Raw genomic sequence first — 20,097 nt, 5'->3', positions numbered from 1 at the left:
GTCATAATTTATTTACATTTATCCCTGTATCTATGCCAACAGCAAAACCAGACCTGTTTATACTGGGCAGGATTTGGTCTTCATATTAAGGGTGAAGCTTTGATAATACAGCTGATTAACAGGTATTATGACATAAAATGACCAATTATGAGAGTAGTTATAACTCAAACAGTGGACATCAGCACCATCCACTGTGATTTATTAGGTGGAAGACAGCTGAGTAAATTAGGCTGATGTAGTATGCACATCCTTTTTATTAATTTGTTATTTAAATAGTTCCATTTTCACACATAATGCTCTTTGCAACAGTATTAACAGCGATTATTTAAAAAGTAAATAGAGAGCTTTAAGAAAGTAAAAAGTGATAGTGATGCAAGAAAAGTTAAGTTTGTACTCTTGAAATGGGGCAAGGATAAACTCTCACACAGATACAGTGATAACTTCATTACAGAGCTGTAATGTAAATAGTTTATTAATATTTTGGTTGGTACAGTGAACCAATGAAGCATTGGTTTGATGTGTGTTGACTACTTGGGAGTGTGTGTGTGTGTGTGTGTGTGTGTGTGTGGGTGGGTGGGTGGGGGGGCACAACATGTTTAGATAAGCCAGTCAGGCAATGTTGTGGGGCTGAATTAAAGTTCTTGTAGTTATTGGCCTATGGGAGAGACTTGAGCAAAATTGGAAACACTATGGGAGAGTGTAATAGTGACATCAGTGAAAGTGCAAAAACCTGGAATTCTGGAAAGCGGTATTGGAATCAAGAGTAATTTCTTTCAGGATTTGGAACCTATCCACACGCTGCAACCCATCCATAAACTGGAACCTATCAATTATTGAACATAATATAATAAATCAATTATTGACATAGGAGAGCTGTGGTGTACCTTGTATTGACTTTAATCTGATTTTAATGTCTTCAGTATTATATTGGTTCATCTGTGTTACCAAATATATAAGTGAAGAGAATAATATCAGTGATAAAACGGAGAGGACCAAGAACTGAACCTTGAGGGACATCTTACCTGATCAGGGCAGTGCAGGACATTTGTTTACGAATAGATACAAAATGAAGTCTGCCAGAGAGATGGAAACCAAGAAAGAACAGTGCTGAAATACCAGTGGTAGAGAGACAGGAGAGAAAAATGTCATGTCCCATGACTGGGTTTAGACTGGCTTACAGTATTAGGGAAATATTTTGTATATTGAAATAATGTTTGTATATTGTATATTACTCTGTTGACACACAAGTAGAAAAAAAAAAAATGTGATTAGGCATAGCGTAATATGAACATAATGCACAGTTAATGGTGTCTGTGCATTTTCCATGTCCTGCACCTCGTGGAAAAATATAGCAAAGGTCAGTGTTTTCACATATGTGTAACTGAAAAAAATATACCGGAAGGTTAGAAATAGTTTGTGTTGTATTGCCTGTTACACTGCCCATTCTGTGTGAGACATGTATGAGAAAAATTATAATAAAATATTAGAAGTATATTATTCTGTGTTATTCTGAACGTTGCAGTAGCATTAGTCATTTCCCTAGCATCACAATGCTAGTTTTGCAGTCACAAATGTGGGTACTAGTGTTGCAGAGACACCACAGAGTTGTTTTAAACTGACCCATATTATTTAATGAAATTGTCTCATAGATTCATGTACCCTACATATATAAACCTCCACCAAGGAACCCTTGCACACAAAAGTGTAAAACCAAAGGCTTCTTCATAGCATAATCCTGAGAGTGTAGCCTATTTCAGAAACATTTTCTTCCTTCTCTGTGATGGCGCAGTGAGGAGTCGTATGTGATTGGCTTTGTGGTACCCAATCAGCAGCGGTTGACAGTGCTGGCAAATGAGCAGGGAATCCATGGCACATGGGTGGAGCTCTGCAATAATCCTGTGATGGAGGAGGAGGTGCTTAAGACCATCACTGACACAGCATTGACAGGTGATTATCTGTCGCAATAAAAGCACAGCACACAGTGCTTCAATCACAATGTCAGAGGGAAACATCACATATAAAGAATACAGAATATAACTGATTACTGATTACTATACCTTTTAGAGTAAATACTAACTTCATAACAGTTCTCTTGCAAGTCTAAAAACTAAAACATCTACAACTCAGCTAGAATAATGTTCAATATTTGGAAATAGTTCGTTACTGTTTTAAAGCATTTACCTGACAAACAAATTTTCTTCCTTATAACATTTATTTTAGGATTTCGGGGGGGGGGGGTTCAGAGAAAAAAAGTGTTTCTATTTGTTTGACTGTGTATTTCCTGTTCTTTCATATTTAATTAGGCCAGCTGGAGCGTTTTGAGATCCCACAAAAAATTTGTCTGTGCGCAGAGCCCTGGACCCCAGAGACAGGCCTTGTAACTGATGCTTTCAAACTCAAACGCAAAGAGATCAAAACCTATTACCAGCATGACATCGAGAGGATGTATGGCGGCAAATAATGCCAAATTAAACAAGACTCAACTGAAATAAGATGAATCTGGGCCCAGTGACATATAAATTATCTCTTTCCTCCAATAGTATTCCAACCACATTCAGGACAGAGATGACTGGATTCTGTGAACATGAAACTTGGTCATGTTGCACAACTCTCTGGCACAAACAGAGCTACAAGCAGAATGTTTGTATACATATAATTATATATTCTTACAAAATTCTTGTTTTTGTTTGTAACAGGTAATGAGTTGTCTGTAAAACATGTATCAATACTACATACATTGTAGTCTTGGGAATATTTTACAAATTAGCAAAAAATACTGACCATTCAGTAAAGTTGCCTCAGTCATACACACTTGAATGGTAGACTCCAGAAGCATATATGTTCATACATATATAAGCATCCTTGGGTTTGTGAAAAGAGTTGTACAAGTTGAACTTATATATAAAACAAGAAGATCTGCCTAGCACACAAAGTGGCTTAAATTTTTAAGTAACCTGTAGTCAGCTGGGATTTCTCCTTCCAATTTTCTCCTTTGTCTGGCTATAAATTAAGAGATGAAAATAGCTTTTCCTGTTTGTAGTTCTGAACATGTATTAACTATGAAAGTGTAATGTGGAGCGATTACGAGGCAGACTCACGCATATGCTGAGAAGAGTGAGATTTATTAGGGGCAAATCCAAAATCAGGGCCATAATCACAGTCCAGGGTCCCAGTCAACACGAACAGTTCTGGGAAGCGTAGTAAATACAAGAAACAAAAATACATGGAACACCAAGAAGGGAAGCAGGCTACAACAAAAACACAGCTTATACAAGCCAGGGGAACAGGTGATACGAATGAAAGGCAGGGAAACTCAAACGAGGGGCAGAGCAAGCAAGCAAAGCAAAACATAGACTCAAGAGAGGGTCACCATGGAGACAGGATGCTAGGAGGGGCCAATCGTGAAAGAATGTTAATGTGAACTCATGGAATAGGTAGGTTTCGCATTTGAAATTCAGCTATGAGTCACAGTCTTTTCTTCAAAGCATGTTAAGAATTTTAAATCCATGTAACAAATGTTACAAATGATGTCTTCAGTTTCTTCACAAGACCCATTTTTGTTTGGATTTCACTGCATACTACCCCAAAATAACCTGTAACTTTCATGGTACTTTTGATGGATGTGGTTGTACACCCCCATGTCTCATAAAAAGCCGAGCCTTATGTTTTTAACTCTTTGCACTAAACTATTTAGCACTCTGCTGTTTCTACACTCACACACATCTTGTGTTCTCTTACCTGGTTTCTTTCTAAAAAAAAAAAATTACCACATCACTGAAAGATGAAAAATGACATGACAATGACGTTTATTTTACTGTTTTGGGAAAAACTAGAAAACTTGCTTAAAAAATGCCAATTGAATGTTCCTACTTTATTCTTAAGAGAATTCTATTATCAAATAAGAAAATTAAAATTACCAAGGGAACATAGACCATGTAATCATAAAAAAGTTGTATATGTGTTCCAGCTAATGAAATGTATCCTAATAGCCTATGTATCACCTCCACTACCATTGCCAGAGTGCTATTTGAATCTGGACCTCAAATCCAAATTCAGTCCTGGATTTTGTAATCACTTGTAGTTGATTAATTGACTAATGTAACTGGTTGGCCACGTTTATGTTACACCTGACTGGTTAATGAAGGATAGAAAACCTGTAGGATCTGGACCTTGAGGACTCTGATTTGAATACCTCTGCAATAAGTGATAATGATTATTCAATCAGGCTGGGAGAAGGAGATCCCACCTGTAGCAAAGACATGAGCAGTATCCACTCCTTTCAAACTCAGGGCTTCCTGATGGTAAAGGGTACTCTATGGAATAGCAGCCAGAACACGTATTTATCTTCCTGAGTAACAGTCTCTATCACACAACCCTCCCCTTCAGGGGGTGATGGCTTCCATCACAGTGCCTTCTTGCTCAGGGAACAAGAAACATTTTGAATCTTCGGTGGGTCCTTCGCATATCCACCTCTCATCCAGTGTTACACCTATACCCCTCAGCAGGAGATCACACTGGGCTTCGCACATCCCCTCACAACAAACTGAATTACTTTGACCATGCATACATGCCTGATAGCCTCACTATACCACGCCACTTCTGACACCAGTTGTAGCGAAGGGCAGAGGGAAGTGACCACACCTGAAAATACTAATTTTATGCATTGGTTTCCAGTATCCCCATTTATTTATTTGTAATTATATTTGAAACTGCTCAAACTGAAATAAAGGTCTTTCCTTTAAATGCGTCCTGTTAACTTGGTCATTGTTTTCATATTGTCCTCAAATGGACTTCACTAATTTTATATATATGGTGATGCTGATGAAGATGATGATGATGATGATGTTTACCTATTTTCTTAACAACAATGTAATTCCATGCTGGACACAACTTTAGTAACTAAGTCACTGCTGTCAAGAGTTATGACACTCATGTATTTTTCCATAATGGTCACCCCAGTGTGTGTGTGTGTGTGTGTGTGTGTGTATATATATATATATATATATATATATTTTTATTTTTATTTTTTTTTTTCCCTTGCTGGAAGTCAAAGCAGCATATATAAATAAGTAAATAATATAAAGTGTATTTATATATCTACTACTAAGCCAGCCAAAACAAAGTATAATTCTGAGTAAATGACAAAGCACTTTTGTAAGTCGCTCTGGATAAGAGCGTCTGCCAAATCACGTAAATATAAATGTTCCATTTATGGCTGTATGGCGCACTTGGAAATCATAGAACATCACAAAATACATGTTTGAGTAAAAACTCTCTAGTTATGACTCAAGACAGGAGTGGGACAATGTCTTCGACCTATCATCTTGTCACGGTTCCTTCTGGAGCGTGGATACCAGAAAGCTTGGCACCCTTCCACAAAATGACTTTTTTGAGTGAGACGTCCTCACATGATATGTGACACTTAGGGGTCGCTACTTAAAACTGCTCACAGCTCAGACTGCCTTTAGAATCCAAAGAGACACGAAGCGAACAATATTGAGAACTATCGAGAAGTGGTAAAGAAAGCCTAAAACAGCCGGTGAGTAGAAGAAAAACAGTAATAGATTTTAATGTTTCGTACTTCCATGTTTCAGAAGTATGCAGAAATATTGCTATTTAAGTGTTATGAAATATTTAAAATGACTATTTGTGTATGCCATTTCATATTACTTTTGTCATTTCAGATTTGTTTATTTGTCTGACATAGAAAAACGTGTCCCAAATGTAGCAGCTGTTTTTAAACGTATTCTTCTTACAGTTAGCTTACTGTTCTGAAGTCTTCGCGTTTGCTTTCCAGCCACTGTCGTTACCTGTTGACGATGGAAAGCGCCGGGAATGCGACCGTGCCTCCCGAACACTCGCCCCAGACGGCGACGAGCTCTTCCCAGTCTTACGGCAGCGACGGTAACGCGTACCTGTACATCCTCATCGTGATGTCCTTCTACGGAGTCTTCCTCGTCGGGGTCATGTTCGGCTACGTGCGCTCCAAGAGGCGCGAGAAGAGAAGGACGAATTTGTTCACGCGTCTGCTGCACGAGGAGGAGCAGCGCGAGTGGGGCGCCAGGCAGAAGAAACACAGCTTCGCCGTGCCCGCGTCCTCCGCGCAGTCCCCTTTAGCGCCAGGCACCGGCCGGTGCACGGGTAACCCGCTGGAAGCCAGGGTTCTCTCGCCCCTTGCGTGCGCGCTTTGCTCCGTCGAACAGAGCAGCGTGAGCTCTCTCTGCTCGTCCGCCGACGTCCATTTCATTATCGAGGAGGAGTCGGAGAGTGGACGCGGAGAAGGACCCACGTATCCGTCGCACGGAGTCTCCGTCGGCACACCGGATCAAAGCGGCGCTATGAGTTCCAAACACCCGGCTGTGTCTCGATTACATAACGCATAAAGTTGTTTTAACGAGTCTTACGCGATCATTAAAGTACTGCTGCAGGCGATGCATTTGGTCGCTGACCCCGTTGGGCCGTACGGACGGCTGACTGGCATCGCTACCAACCTGGGAGCCACTTGAAATTCAAAACGTGTTCTAATAACTTTCGCTTTTTGTCTATAGTGTCCTCCTCCTGACGGAGAATATTTGTAACAACATTTTTACACATTTAAAGATCCTGCAAATTCTGTTTAAAATGTTCTGTATATATTGGTTTTATAACGCTGATATTTTTTATTTAAAATGGGTATTGTATTGTCAGCTCGTCAAAAACGAAATAAAATATTTTTATGAGCCCATGAAGTTTCGATGGCTGTTTTGGTCGCATCTCTCGAGTTTTACAGCAGGTGGCAGTCCAAGCACTTGTGTACGGTCTCGAACTGTCTCATTGTCAACACCTGCACACAGGTTTCAAATCGGTTTCTAAAAGCATAATCCCCCAAATCACGAACGGCTGAAACAGCACCTTGAACAGACGATAAGTAGCCCTATCTAAGCTCTGACAAAGCATAATAAACGCATATGTTTTACTCTAGGGTGCTAAAATCCTCACGTTTTAGCCTGTGATGCCGCATCCTACTAATAAAGTTTCAGAAATGTATAGAAAGCAAAGAGCTGCTAAAGTTTTTTTTTAATCAAAAAGCTTTAAGTATCAATACGGATACAGTATAGTCCAATTTGAATACTCATTTTAAGTTATGAAACGACATAACCGCTCTCAGATCATTATGAAAAATTCACTGTCCGGAAGAGAGGTTTAGGTGAGGACGCTGGGGAAGGTCCAAGAACAGTTTTAACTGCAACAGCAACCAGCTTGTTACGATCCTGATCATCCATATACGGGAATGTGGAGGATGAAGGATGAAATGTTTGAAATCCCCTCTTCTTCTCCTCCTGCTTCATTTCTCAAATGAAGAGTGAAATGGAAACTTCTGTAAAGTGAAGTATGAGGGACAGCTTCCAAAAAAAACATTCCTCACTTTTTGTGAGGAAGGAATACTTTTTTTGACGCTGTACATATTGACCTTCTTGCTCTTTCACTTTGAAAGTTAAACTGAGGGATTTTTGTTTCTTGTCTGCTTGCCTTTTGCTAGGAAACGTCTCGCCTGAATAGTGAAGCTAATTAAACTTGGTGGTAATGACATTGCAGTGTTCCTGTCAAAGGAAATGGCCCAAAGGGATCCTCGAATATTCCACTGTGGTAAATTTTACTTCTAAAGATTAAGTGTGTAAAACTTCACAGTAGAATACTGATATTCCCTGTTTATCCCATAGGCTAACCAGGGGAGCATGGTCAACTATGTGTAGATGGAAATTTGGATTCTAACTACATCTACAGGGTGTATCTACAGGTTTAGCATGCAGAGCATTTTCATATCTTAATAATATTCCCTCTCAGTAAACCCACCCACCTACTGTCTCTCTCCCCTTCCCTGACTGTCTCTCTCCTCTTCCCTGACTGTCTCTCTCCTCTTCCCTGACTGTCTCTCTCTTTGTTCCTCATTGTCTCTCTCTTCGTTCCTCACTGTCTCTCTCATTTTCCCTGACTGTCTCTGTCCTCTCCTCTAGCTGTCTCTCTTCCATAACTCTCTCTCTCCTCTTTCCTTACTGTCTCTCTCCAATTCCCTGACCCGACTGTCTCTGTCCTCTCCTCTAGCTGTCTCTCTTCCATAACTCTCTCTCTCCTCTTTCCTTACTGTCTCTCTCCAATTCCCTGACCCGACTGTCTCTGTCCTCTCCTCTAGCTGTCTCTCTTCCATAACTCTCTCTCTCCTCTTTCCTTACTGTCTCTCTCCAATTCCCTGACCCGACTGTCTCTGTCCTCTCCTCTAGCTGTCTCTCTTCCATAACTCTCTCTCTCCTCTTTCCTTACTGTCTCTCTCCAATTCCCTGACCCGACTGTCTCTGTCCTCTCCTCTAGCTGTCTCTCTTCCATAACTCTCTCTCTCCTCTTTCCTTACTGTCTCTCTCCAATTCCCTGACCCGACTGTCTCTGTCCTCTCCTCTAGCTGTCTCTCTTCCATAACTCTCTCTCTCCTCTTTCCTTACTGTCTCTCTCCAATTCCCTGACCCGACTGTCTCTGTCCTCTCCTCTAGCTGTCTCTCTTCCATAACTCTCTCTCTCCTCTTTCCTTACTGTCTCTCTCCAATTCCCTGACCCGACTGTCTCTGTCCTCTCCTCTAGCTGTCTCTCTTCCATAACTCTCTCTCTCCTCTTTCCTTACTGTCTCTCTCCAATTCCCTGACCCGACTGTCTCTGTCCTCTCCTCTAGCTGTCTCTCTTCCATAACTCTCTCTCTCCTCTTTCCTTACTGTCTCTCTCCAATTCCCTGACCCGACTGTCTCTGACTGCTTTCTCTTCTCATTGGACGGACAAAATCAACTGAAACAAGTTTAAATACATTGTTGCAGTTTCTAGTACTTTTTCGGTCACCACCCCTGTCGACCTCATGAGATTATCTTTTCGCTGACCTGTCCCTTGTCCCCTTTACTTTTCTGCTTCTCCCTCTCTCAATATTTCTCTTTCTCTTCCTTTCTATATATTTTCTGTCTCGCTGATCTCCATCGTATCACCTTAGAAGAGATGACATGGATTATACAAATTTCACAAAGAATTTCTCATAGTAAAGGGCAAATACACTTTAACTGCAGACATCTCAGTAAGTATTACACCTATTCCTTGTGGGTAATGTTCATGTTCTTCAAAACCAGATATTTCAGAGTGTTGCTTTGAGTTCAGTGTAAACCTCTTCCAACATTTGATGAACAGATGTGCCTCTTGTGTGATGTGTTCTTTTCTTTCCCCCAAACATTTTGTGTACTGTCTCTGATTAATTATGCATTGTATTTGATGAAAGTCCATCGAAATTCCTTCAATGACACAATGAGTGCAAGTCAAAGCTAAATATTCTGTTCTCTCTGTTTGGGTTCTATATATAGGGCAAAGCTGTTCCTGTTCTCAAAATATATAAATACAGCTAAACAGAATTCCACTGCAATGACACTTGGACATTGTCACGGTTGGCCGGTCTTCATTACGCCGAGTCCGTTCACCTTCTGTTTTCGTTCAGTGGTTACCTACATGTATCTTTAGTTATGGATAATAAAGAGCACCTTCCTTCAGACACGCGTCCTGCTCCCTCTGTGCCGCCACCGTCACACACGTAAAGAAGACACGGAGTTGTGACACACACTAGTGTGTATCATAGTAACATTAACGCTCTCTGTCAGCTTTGAAAAACTCTTTATCTTATCACTGCTCGCTGTTGCTATAATTTTAAGCTCATGTTCTTGATACCCAAATATTGACTTTTCTATATTGATTTTTAAAAGGTATTGAATTAAAAGCTAAATAAGTTGCCTGGTCCTATCAATATCACAAATCAATAACAATATTTTTAGCAGTCTCAAACGCAATGTGGGACATAAATAAGCACAGGATATGAGGTTACGATGGATATACTTTCAACGCGCTAAATAGATCTCTTTCCTTCAGTTCACGCTGGGCAGCCCAGAGAGACATCACAAACAATGACAGCAACAACAGTTACAATAGACTCACTTCCAATTTCACCCTTTCTGAACCTATTGAGTGTTTCTATGGTGATGGGTGCAGAAAGAAAATGTGTATGTGTAGCAGTAGGCCACGCAAATGTATGCATGTCTGTGTGTGTACATGTGTTTCTGTGCTCGAACAAATTTTAAAACTATAATGAATGTTTAAAATAACTAGCAGTGTTCATGATTGATGTTTTAGAACTATTTAGGATACATTTTCCAAGAAGCTAATAGCTGCTTCACCTCTATTTCTAATAAAACATTATATTTGGGAAAGAATGAATGGGGCAACCTGATTTTATCTATGGCGATTTGATTTGATTTGATCATGAATATACTGAATGTCTAGCAAAGCCCAGAGAATATGCAACTTCCTTTTAGTCAGTATTGTATAATAGAACACACCTGAAAGTTTAGAACCCTGAAAGCCCCAGTATTTTAGGGGTGGCTGGGAAATGCAAAGGTGTGGGTCTGGCCACCATGCACAGAAGGGGTTTATCTGCCCCATAGCTCCTCCCCTGCCCCACTTCCCCTTAACCCCAGCATTAAGGGTTAGGACCCACCATGCTGAACTAACACACAGCCATTTAGGTGGCCTTGTTTCTTTGGTAAGTGTCAACCACACCCAGATTGGACTACCCCCCTCCCACCCCAACACATGACCCAACTAGTACCTTGGTTCCTCGTGTTTGCTTGCTGGCTTCATGTAAGGCTGCCTTTAATTGTGTTTTTTAATCTATATGATGCATAGTTATCAGCTAATGCTGAGTGCTTTACAGTTTAGAACTTAAGTGTGTGTGTGTGTGTGTGTGTGTGTGTGTGTGTGTGTGTGTGTGTGTGTGTGTTCTAAAAATATTCACTGAGGATGACTCATCCTCTGGTGCACTGATCGTTCTTTTCAACTGTGTCTGTTCTGACACTCTCTGCACAACCCTGCTCATTACTGCTAACATAGCTGGTAATATATGCACACAGAGAGGCAGGAAGAAAAGAGAGAGAGAGAGAGGGAAAGAGAGAAACAAACACAGATAAAAAGAGAAATATCTCTCAGGAGTTTAAAAAAAAAACTGAGGAGCACAATCAAATCTGTCTCTGTTGCATACTATAGAAATACATGATGAATATTCTTAGACTGCATCCAGTATTAGACTGGGTTAAATACAAAAACAGCAGACATAAACCAAAACAACATAAAACACACAGACAAAAGACAAAAAATGCTACAACAGTTATTTAAAGCTGAAATCAGAAGTCATCTCTATATTTGTAGCAGGGTTTGGTTTCTTTCTTTATTTGGTACAAATCCCTTCGCAGAAGACAATGCCAACATGCTGATGGTGTATGATTTACAGAACGTGCTCTTCTTTAGGAATGGTGCTGGCACTTCTGAATCCCAGCAGACTGTGTGGCTGGGGGGTTTATACTATAGCAGCTTTTTCTACCTTTGTATCAAGTCCAAGGCACTTATGGACAGTTTCTTAGACCCCATACTACGCCTAAATTTACACCAATAAGAATTTCCGATGTTGATTCGGACATTAGCCATAATCTATGCCTTTAGCTCTTTGAATGAATAAATGCACACAGAATGTTTGCACTGAAGCCACATTCATCAGTAAACTCATAACTTTTTAAAACTTTACACTTTTGTACATGCAATGTTGTGTTAATATTGTATTTGGTTTCAGGCCTGTGAGGTGTTGCAGACTTGCCACCACCAAATCAGACTCTGACCTCCAAAGACAGAGGCCTGGCCCTGCATTAAGCCATTAAGCTTTTGTCCTCTTTTGACATAGGACAGTGCTGTTGCCAAGGTTACTGAAGTTGATAGTTACTGTTGCTGGGGGTTACTGACTGACAGTCACCTCATTTCAGCTCATTTTACCTTCTTATGGGAGGCTCCACCTTCTCAAATCACCATGACAACCAGAGACAACGAGTTTTGAGAGAAGCAAATAACTTCTCTGTGTGTGCATGTATGTATCTCTCTGTGTTTATCCATAGCGTGTTAACACATACTCATATGCTTCTTTACACCATATACATACACACATGGTGGGGTGGGGGGTGAAAATCATTTCAAATTTTCATAGTTTTTAACATTCACTGCCAAAAATTAAAAGCTGGTGGATAACTGTTCAGAGGCTTGTTTAAAATTCATTCAGATTCAAACACTCTCAGGCTCAGACACACACACAAGGTTTGACCTATGAGTCATTACACTGCACCTCAAATATCTTTCTCTCTCTCTATGCAGACATATTTGGTCTCTGTGGTTTCCTTTTTCCTCTCTCTGTGGGCACTTAGTAACCTCACTTACTGACTTGCTTGTCTCCTCTACTATGAGTGGCCAGATTTAGCTCTCATTAAGAGTTTATTGATCTTTAACAGGGCTTTTTAAGTTTTTGTTTTTATCTGAATCTGGTGTTTTTGAGCTCTGTGTTTTTATGACCATTGTAGTGGTGTTTCTGAGCTTTGCAGATGTCTAGATCTGGGGGGGGGGGGGGGGGGGGCGGTTTCTGTGCTCTGTGGATATCTAGACCTGGTTGGTGGGGGTTTTGAACTCTGTGTATTTTTGACTAATGTGTTTTGAGCTTTGTGGATGTCTACACCTATGTGGTGGAGCTTTTGTGCTCTGTGGATATATACACCTATGTGGCGCTTTGGAGCTCAATGTATGTGTGACCTATAAGAGCCACCTGACCTCAGCCTTCATTCATATATCATTTTTTTATTGTTAGAATTCTTTTTTTAATTAATTCACTTTGGCTAGGGTTTTTGTCAGTTTTTCAACATTTTCTCTCTTCCCTTTAATCACCGTTAGTAAATTTGAATCCAGAAAAACTAAATCTAAATATGATTAAATACATTATACATTATAACATATACATAATTAATATTTATATTTGTTATTGTTGTTGTTGTTAAACATCTTATAAAATGGTAATTTGTAGGAACAAAATAAAGAAAGAGTTTTATTTTTATATACTATATATACTTTAAATATACTAAAATCAAAGCTGTTGCACAGACCGGGGACGCCAGCCTCACAGGATGCTCAAGTAACATTCTGAAGAATTTTCCAAAAGTTTTACAGCACAGACTTGTTTAACAACATTAATCTACAACAGGAAACACCACTGCAGAGATGAATGAGCATGTTGGAAGCAGCATGGGACATTTCAAGAAGAGTGATTACTAGCTGAAGAGAAGTTTGTGTATCCGTGCGTCTTTTTCTTCTCCTCCTGTTGACATTTCCTTTTCTTTGCTCATGTTAGAGGCTCGTGTGTATGTATGTGTGTTTTCGTATGTGTGTAATTCGACTGAGTGTTCAGTGACTCCCCAAATCACTCCTACAGTTCTAAACTACATCCAGAAACAACAATGTACACTCTCTCTTTCTCTTTCCTTCTCCCTCTTTCTGTCTGTCTGTTTCCTACTTCCTCTCCCTTTCTCACTGTCTCTCGCCCCCCCCCCCCCCCACACACACACACACACCCACCCTACAGCATGAGGAATGAGCAGAGGCCAAAAAAGCTGAAAAAGACACAGAAACAGTTGATGATAAGAGGAAAGAGACAATAAGGAGACATTTACACAACCATACCGTACTGGAGTTCACAGCTATTTTATATAAACACAAAACAATAAACATACACAAAGAGTGTGTGTTTGTGTTTGTGTGTGTGTGTGTGTGTTTACAATGGTCAGACAAAAGGAACACCAAATTGAAGTGACTGAAAGAGTCTAGGAGGGGAATTGTGGGAGGCAGAGGTGAACGACTGACATGCTGATAAATGTGGATGGAGATAAGATGGAGTACAGAGGAAGGGCAGGGAGGCAATATGACTGCGATGGCTGTTCCTGTTCACATCAGTGACACAACCGAGTAAAACAACCTGAAACCAATCACGACTGTGCTTCCAGCTGTAAAGTAATCAAAGCATAAATACACACACACTGTCAGAAAACATCCAAATCAGGTCTGCACACGAACCCCCACTTCTTACCCCAAGCAAACACACTTGCATGCACTCGCACGAACACAATCAGGGAGAACTGCGGAGTAACACAACATTTTTAGTCTGCCAGGCTAAAACCAGTGATAAAATCGCTACTTTTAGTGTGGAAACACTGAAACGAGCACGCGTCTGTTCCTGTGTAACGTATTGCACGGATACTCATGACATGTGTGGATGCCCTTGGCACTCTGCTCACGCCTGTTCGCACAAACTGGGCTCCTACGGTGATGAGCATGACAGAGTGGGCGCAGAGGCAGACCCTCCGAAGGCAGTCAGCAGTCCACTTCCACCTTAGTATCCCTTCATATGTGACAGCAGAGCTTCAGGGCTTTGTCTACTGTCAAGTCTATAAAAGTCTCATTTTAAATGATACAGCAGTAAGCTCCAGATTACTTGTTGATATACAGTAAATACAATTTGCACATAAGTGGTCAGTAACACCCTTTTTGTTGTTTTAGCCTGCCAAAAAATGACACATAATATAAGGAAATGTATGTGACATGTCAAGAATATAAATAACTTATACTGAACAACAATCAAACATGTGATACACAACCCTATTGTTGATGTATGAATTACATCAACCTAAGGCAGCCTAATATCATGCAATCTTAGGCTATATACCAATTTCACTCAGACACCAGAATTAATAATTTATTGTATCTTCACAAACCATTAAGAGCAGGAGCAACCTGTCCTACTTTATCCAAGAACAGTAGTTATCCTATAACCGGAATCAGCACTTACAATGCCATAAAAGGTTAGGATGCAGAGAGCCTAAAACATAACAGTGAGGAAGAATGGCTGGCATTCCATTGGCTGGTTACCAGGTGCTTGCCTAATGGACTACCCCCTGACAGTATAGATAACTCAGGAAAGGTAATGCAGTTTCCTGGTCCATCCATTTTTCCTGGCCCAGATATCTTGGCCCGATGAGCTTCTTCATCTTTGTATAGTTTTAGGTACTTTGCATCCTACCTGTTGTATTAGCCTAGCCATTATGTTTTTTTGGACCACTGGCATGGTGGTCTTTTGTATTGCTTCTTCTACTGGTAATTATCTGCTTAGACCCCTTTTATAACTAGCCAATACATTACATTATGAATTCATAACTGTCATTGATGAAACTCATCTGAAAATACTAAAATACTGTTAGAAAATACTAAATGATGGATTTCATAAAATGTCATTGAAATTTTATTGCAGGTTAGGTAGTTAATGATCTTGTAATATCCACTGACAAAGGATGCATCTCTTTTCTTGCACTTTTAGATTTTAGTGCTACATAGTGATTCCATAGATTACATTTTACTGGAAAGCTAGAAACACTCAAGCATTTAATTTTCTGCACTGTGATTCGGCCACTTCACGCGCTCACTTGGGCTTTTGCCAATGGTGTGTGTGGAATGCAATGTCTTAAACAGCCACCAGGAACATGACGACTCGAGCCCTCCCCTTTAGTTATGCTGTTACAGATACACACGCTAAAGCTGCATCTGATCACTGGCACCTGTCTGCTGTTTAAAGATGCCAACACTGTCTTAGACCTGCTCCTTAGTTAAAAAAAAAGATTCTGGGGTGATGCCAGTATAACGCTGGAGGTTCAAGTAGGATGCGGGGATGAGTCGCATAGAACATAAACATACATACATACAGGCCAGCGCACGCACGACAGCACGGGAAGGACAGGGATCAGGACGATGACAGACACAGAGACAGACACACTGACAGGCACAGGCACAGACACAAAGGAGACAAAGCAACTGGGACAGACAACGTGATGGGGACAGACACAGTGACAGGGATAGGTACAAAATTACACAAAGGTCTGGTGAAGAGTCCGGAAAGGCCAGCAGGAACCCTGGGCTGTCCCCCAGTTGTCGGCTGGGCCGGGGTCCCACCCGCCTGTGGGGGATCGCCCTTTGCTGATTTGGGGGGCGGTGACTTCATCGCACCTGTTACAGGAAGCGCACCACTTACATTGCCTGTCTCTGGGGCGGGCACTGGTTTCACCTCCCCCTTGCCTCTACGAGGCTTAGGTACGGGTGCACGGGTTCCGGGGTTGTATGCCCCTAGTGGAGGGAGTCTCCTCCTCGAACGCGGTCGCCTCTCTTTGTGCCACATGGGATGGTTTGCTCGCTCTCGAGTGGCACCTCCTAGGCGGAGCCTTGGGCGGTATCTTAAGTGCCAGAGGCTTGTCGCTCTTGTAGTCTGCAGAATCTACGTCACTGATGTTGGGAGGATCCCCATAGAGGACTCCCTCCTCGTCCATAGACGGGTCCTCCCAATAGTTGAACCCCAAGTTCGACCACAGACTAATGACGCTACACTCCCTGTTATCTCCATAATCCACGGAACCCTCGTAGAAGTCCTTGTAGGGGTCGTAGGACCCAGCGGAGTCCACTTCCGCATGCTGATCCTCGTAGTCTGGTGGAGGTCTGTGGGACTCCGCAGAGTCCAACCCTGGACCATACTCAGGGTCCCCCCAAAATTGCCCAGTGGCCTCCTCCCCTGTAGTGGGAGTATGTGGTGAGCCTGGATAACGGAGGGTCTCACTGCGTGGGTTGTGGAAGGGCGTTTGCCTCCTTTCTTCCCCTTCCGTTTCTTGCTCCCCTTCGCAGGCATCCTTCATCGGTTGCCGTTTCTGTAATGCTGGAGGTTCAAGCAGGATGCGGGGATGAGTTACATGGAACATAAACATACGTTTTATTAGCACATATAACATTCACGTCTCAACGCACACACTAATTGGGTCGAACACCGACCACACAAAGGTGTAAATGACAGACTTTTATACATATATGATAATGACACAATGAGAAGCAGGTGTGAGACACAGGGAGGGCGTGGCCACATTGACGAACACACACACACACGCACACGAGGAGATGTTCGGGGGGAGGGGCCGTACCGTGACAGCCAGAAAATATTCAGGTGATGCCAGGAGATAAATTGGTGCTGCCAAATTCCTTCTCCCCCTCCATCTATTCCAGTGGATGCAGAAAAAGCTCGCCCACAACAGACCCAGTGGAGCAGCTGAGACTCTGAACTGAACTGGCTACCTGTACTATATATAGTGTAACATAGCATGGACTGTTTATTAGCTGGGCAGCCCAAGGAGGAAGGTTCCCCCTTGAGTCTTGGTCCTCCCAAGGTTTCTTCTATAATCTGCCCAGACAGTTTTTGCTTGCCAATGTCGACACTGGCTTGCTCACTAGGGATCAGGATCCAAGCATTTGTAAAGCTACTTTATGGTTAAAAGCGCTATATAAATAAATTTGACTTTGTCTTTGACTTTGACAAGGGGGTGGGTGGAGTGGAGAAAGTGTTTGAGGGAAAGTAGAACCCACTGTAGGAAAGCAAAAAGCCTATGAGAAAGACAGCTTGGGGAATAACAGATATTTCTGATGAGAAGTGTCATGATTGGACAGGAGAGTATATAGTATATAGGGTATATAGGGGCGGAGGTAAGGGCAGGACATCATTAATAATTTGTCATTTGGCAGTGCCATGCAGAAATAACATCAACATAAGGGAGTTGGAGTGTTCTTTTTTAATGATGCAAACAGCAGCCGTGTTGTCAGAGTTGACTGGCAAACAACATGAGGGGTCAAGATAAATACGGGCAGTACATATCTACAGAAGTATCCATGCCCCAATACATCCTCATATCTCTTCGTATAACTTGGAACACACAACCACGTGAAACCACTGAACTTTAGCTAATCTACTGCATCTCTGCAACTAACCCAAGCGAGCTACCTATCTAGGTAGATCGTGCTGTCTGCAAAAAAGAGAGTAGCCTAACAGACCGTGCAAATATCTCAATCCTTGTCAAGTGTAGACGGAATTCAATCGCACAAAAAGTAGACCTACACTGCCAACAATATAGATTAAGTTGCAAGGCTAACAGGCGAATGCTAGCCTAATCTCATCCCATGCTCCACAGCGTCTGCATCTTCTAAGTTGAAATAGTGGAACAGCAACTTTGCCAAAATAGCTACAACCAGCTCTCTAGTTCTCCAGTGTGTTATCTGTAACAAAAAAAAAAGGTAGGTGAACTAGTCAGCGCTAACACGGACTCATCTGCTCCTGGTAAAATCTTCGCTTCACATATTACAGATCCAACAAAAAAAACCAAAAGACAATTAGCTACTGTTATAGCACACTATCTCAGCAAAGCAGTTAAGGTTAAAAAACTTACCCAATTAAACAAAATAGTAGCATAGCAGTGTAGTACTTTTTGTCCATAGTTTAATCAGGCTGCCAGGCTCTTTTCAGTCCCTGTTCTCTCTCCTATTGTCTTCCTGTCATATCTGCACAAGCAGATGGAGCACAAATACAAACCGTGTTCCCAGTAGTGAGGAACATCAGTCACTTTACATGATTTTTTTAAATTCCCAAAATGAAATACTGTTTTTAATATTTCTACGAAATAAATATTCATATGTATGTGATTCCTATGTGATGTATATATGTTGTTTATGATTCCAACTTGATGTACATATGATGTGTGTGATTCCAATATGATGTATTTATGATGTATACATGATGTATATATGATGTATATATGATGTATTTATGATGTATACATGATGTATACATGATGTATATATGATGTATATATGATGTATATATGATGTATTTATGATGTATACATGATGTATATATGATGTATTTATGACGTATACATGATGTATTTATGATGTATACATGATGTATATATGATGTATACATGATGTATATATGATGTATACATGATGTATTTATGATGTATGTATGATGTATATATGATGTATTTATGATGTATACATGATGTATATATGATGTATTTATGATGTATACATGATGTATTTATGATGTATATATGATGTATATATGATGTATTTATGATGTATACATGATGTATTTATGATGTATATATATATGATTTCTGTGTAGCTCATCCAGCACTCCTAATTTACAGCCAACATTGTGCACTTAAACTCTTAATCACTGTGTAATTGAAAATTGAATGCGCACAATTTCAGTGAAAAGATAACACCAATTACTTGTGAATTGCACTGTACAACCCTTGTATGTTAATAAATGTAAAAATTCATACAGTATCACGCATACACACGCATACATATATGCACACATACACGCGTGCACAGAGGATGCCCATCTAACATACACACACTAGCAGTGAGTCTTGGAGACAAAGAGAATGTGTGTTATGCACAAACTAAAGCAACAAAGCGGGAGAGAGAAAGAAAGAGATAAGATCGATCAGCAGACACGGTGACGTCAAAAGCTCTGGCCGAGACAGAATCCAATTTACCACCACAAGACCACCCTTTCACTCTCTCCCCCTCATACCTCAGAGCACACTGGAGTGTTACAGAAAAGGAATGCTACACCAATAGGTTCCACAGAACGCATTTATTGCCTTTTACATTAGTATTTTCATATGCATTACTGCATAACTAAATCAACATTCATGAAGTGTTCATGTTTTTGCATGATAGTAATATGTAGGAAGTTTTGTTTTTTTTCTGAAGAAAAAAGTATTTGATTAAGTGTTTAGGTAAGAAGTTACAAAGCTATGATGACATACTTCACTTAAAATAGTACCTGATAACCATGTCTGGGGAATGGAGTGGTGTGTGTGTGTGTGTGTGTGTGTGTGTGTGTGTGTGTGTGTGTGTGTGTGTGTGTGGAAGATGCTTGGAAAGAAAATGCTTAGCTTAAAATGGGAAATGAATGCAGGGTAAATGTTTTAAGTCACTGGTCAGAGCTTCTGATGCCAATATCTGATGACACACAGCCAAAAATACACACAGACACACATGCAACCCTAGGGTTTAGTATCAGGAGACAGTGTCACTGAAACATGCGCTGCCCTATTGTATCATGTCAAGTTACCCTACTGACAGAACCGGCTATAGGAAGTAATTAGAAAATTCACACATTATATTTATACAGATATGAAAGCTTTCTCTATATATTATCTTTCATTCACACATCAAAAGTACACATTCATTCACACACAAAATCAAGAGCACTTTTTATCTGACTCCATCTCTCTAACACATTCACTGATTTCAACT

At 40.8% G+C, this 20,097-nt stretch overlaps 2 protein-coding genes and 1 long non-coding RNA gene across 4 annotated transcripts in view; 2 read left to right on the top strand and 1 right to left on the bottom strand.

Moving 5' to 3' along the window:
* acsl3a (acyl-CoA synthetase long chain family member 3a) overlaps window positions 1–2,731 on the top strand; it is a 28,252-nt gene extending 25,521 nt beyond the window's left edge. Inside the window, exons 14-15 of one of the 2 annotated variants that reach the window (XM_081700258.1) lie at window positions 1,790–1,947; window positions 2,541–2,731. In XM_081700258.1, coding sequence (XP_081556384.1) covers window positions 1,790–1,947; window positions 2,541–2,569 — 187 coding nt within the window. In that variant the 3' untranslated portion in view covers window positions 2,570–2,731. Of the gene's footprint in view, window positions 1–1,789; window positions 1,948–2,303 lie in introns of both variants that reach the window. The other variant, XM_027025477.3, reaches the window with a different exon arrangement.
* LOC145651838 (uncharacterized) lies at window positions 1,815–6,054 on the bottom strand. The gene is made up of 3 exons (XR_014117918.1): window positions 5,916–6,054; window positions 3,099–3,188; window positions 1,815–1,955 (listed from the first exon to the last, which is right to left on the bottom strand). It is a non-coding gene; the product is annotated as an uncharacterized LOC145651838 (long non-coding RNA).
* kcne4 (potassium voltage-gated channel, Isk-related family, member 4) lies at window positions 5,388–6,724 on the top strand. The gene is made up of 2 exons (XM_027025471.3): window positions 5,388–5,539; window positions 5,798–6,724. The coding sequence occupies exon 2, from the start codon at window positions 5,820–5,822 to the stop codon at window positions 6,381–6,383; it is 564 nt and encodes a 187-aa protein (XP_026881272.2). The 5' UTR covers window positions 5,388–5,539; window positions 5,798–5,819; the 3' UTR covers window positions 6,384–6,724.
* Window positions 6,725–20,097: the final 13,373 nt, after the last annotated feature.

The sequence above is a fragment of the Electrophorus electricus genome, chromosome 17, assembly GCF_041902795.1.
Source record: "Electrophorus electricus isolate QZ-2024a chromosome 17, ASM4190279v1, whole genome shotgun sequence".
NCBI classification, from domain to species: Eukaryota; Metazoa; Chordata; class Actinopteri; order Gymnotiformes; family Gymnotidae; genus Electrophorus; species Electrophorus electricus.
Note: the sequence above shows the minus strand (reverse complement) of the source record. Positions and strands in the feature narration are given on the sequence as shown.

What these genes read in the sequence shown, in the direction of transcription:
- kcne4 (XM_027025471.3), top strand. Translation starts at nt 5,820, where the DNA reads ATGGAAAGCGCCGGGAATGCGACCGTGCCTCCCGAACACTCGCCCCAG.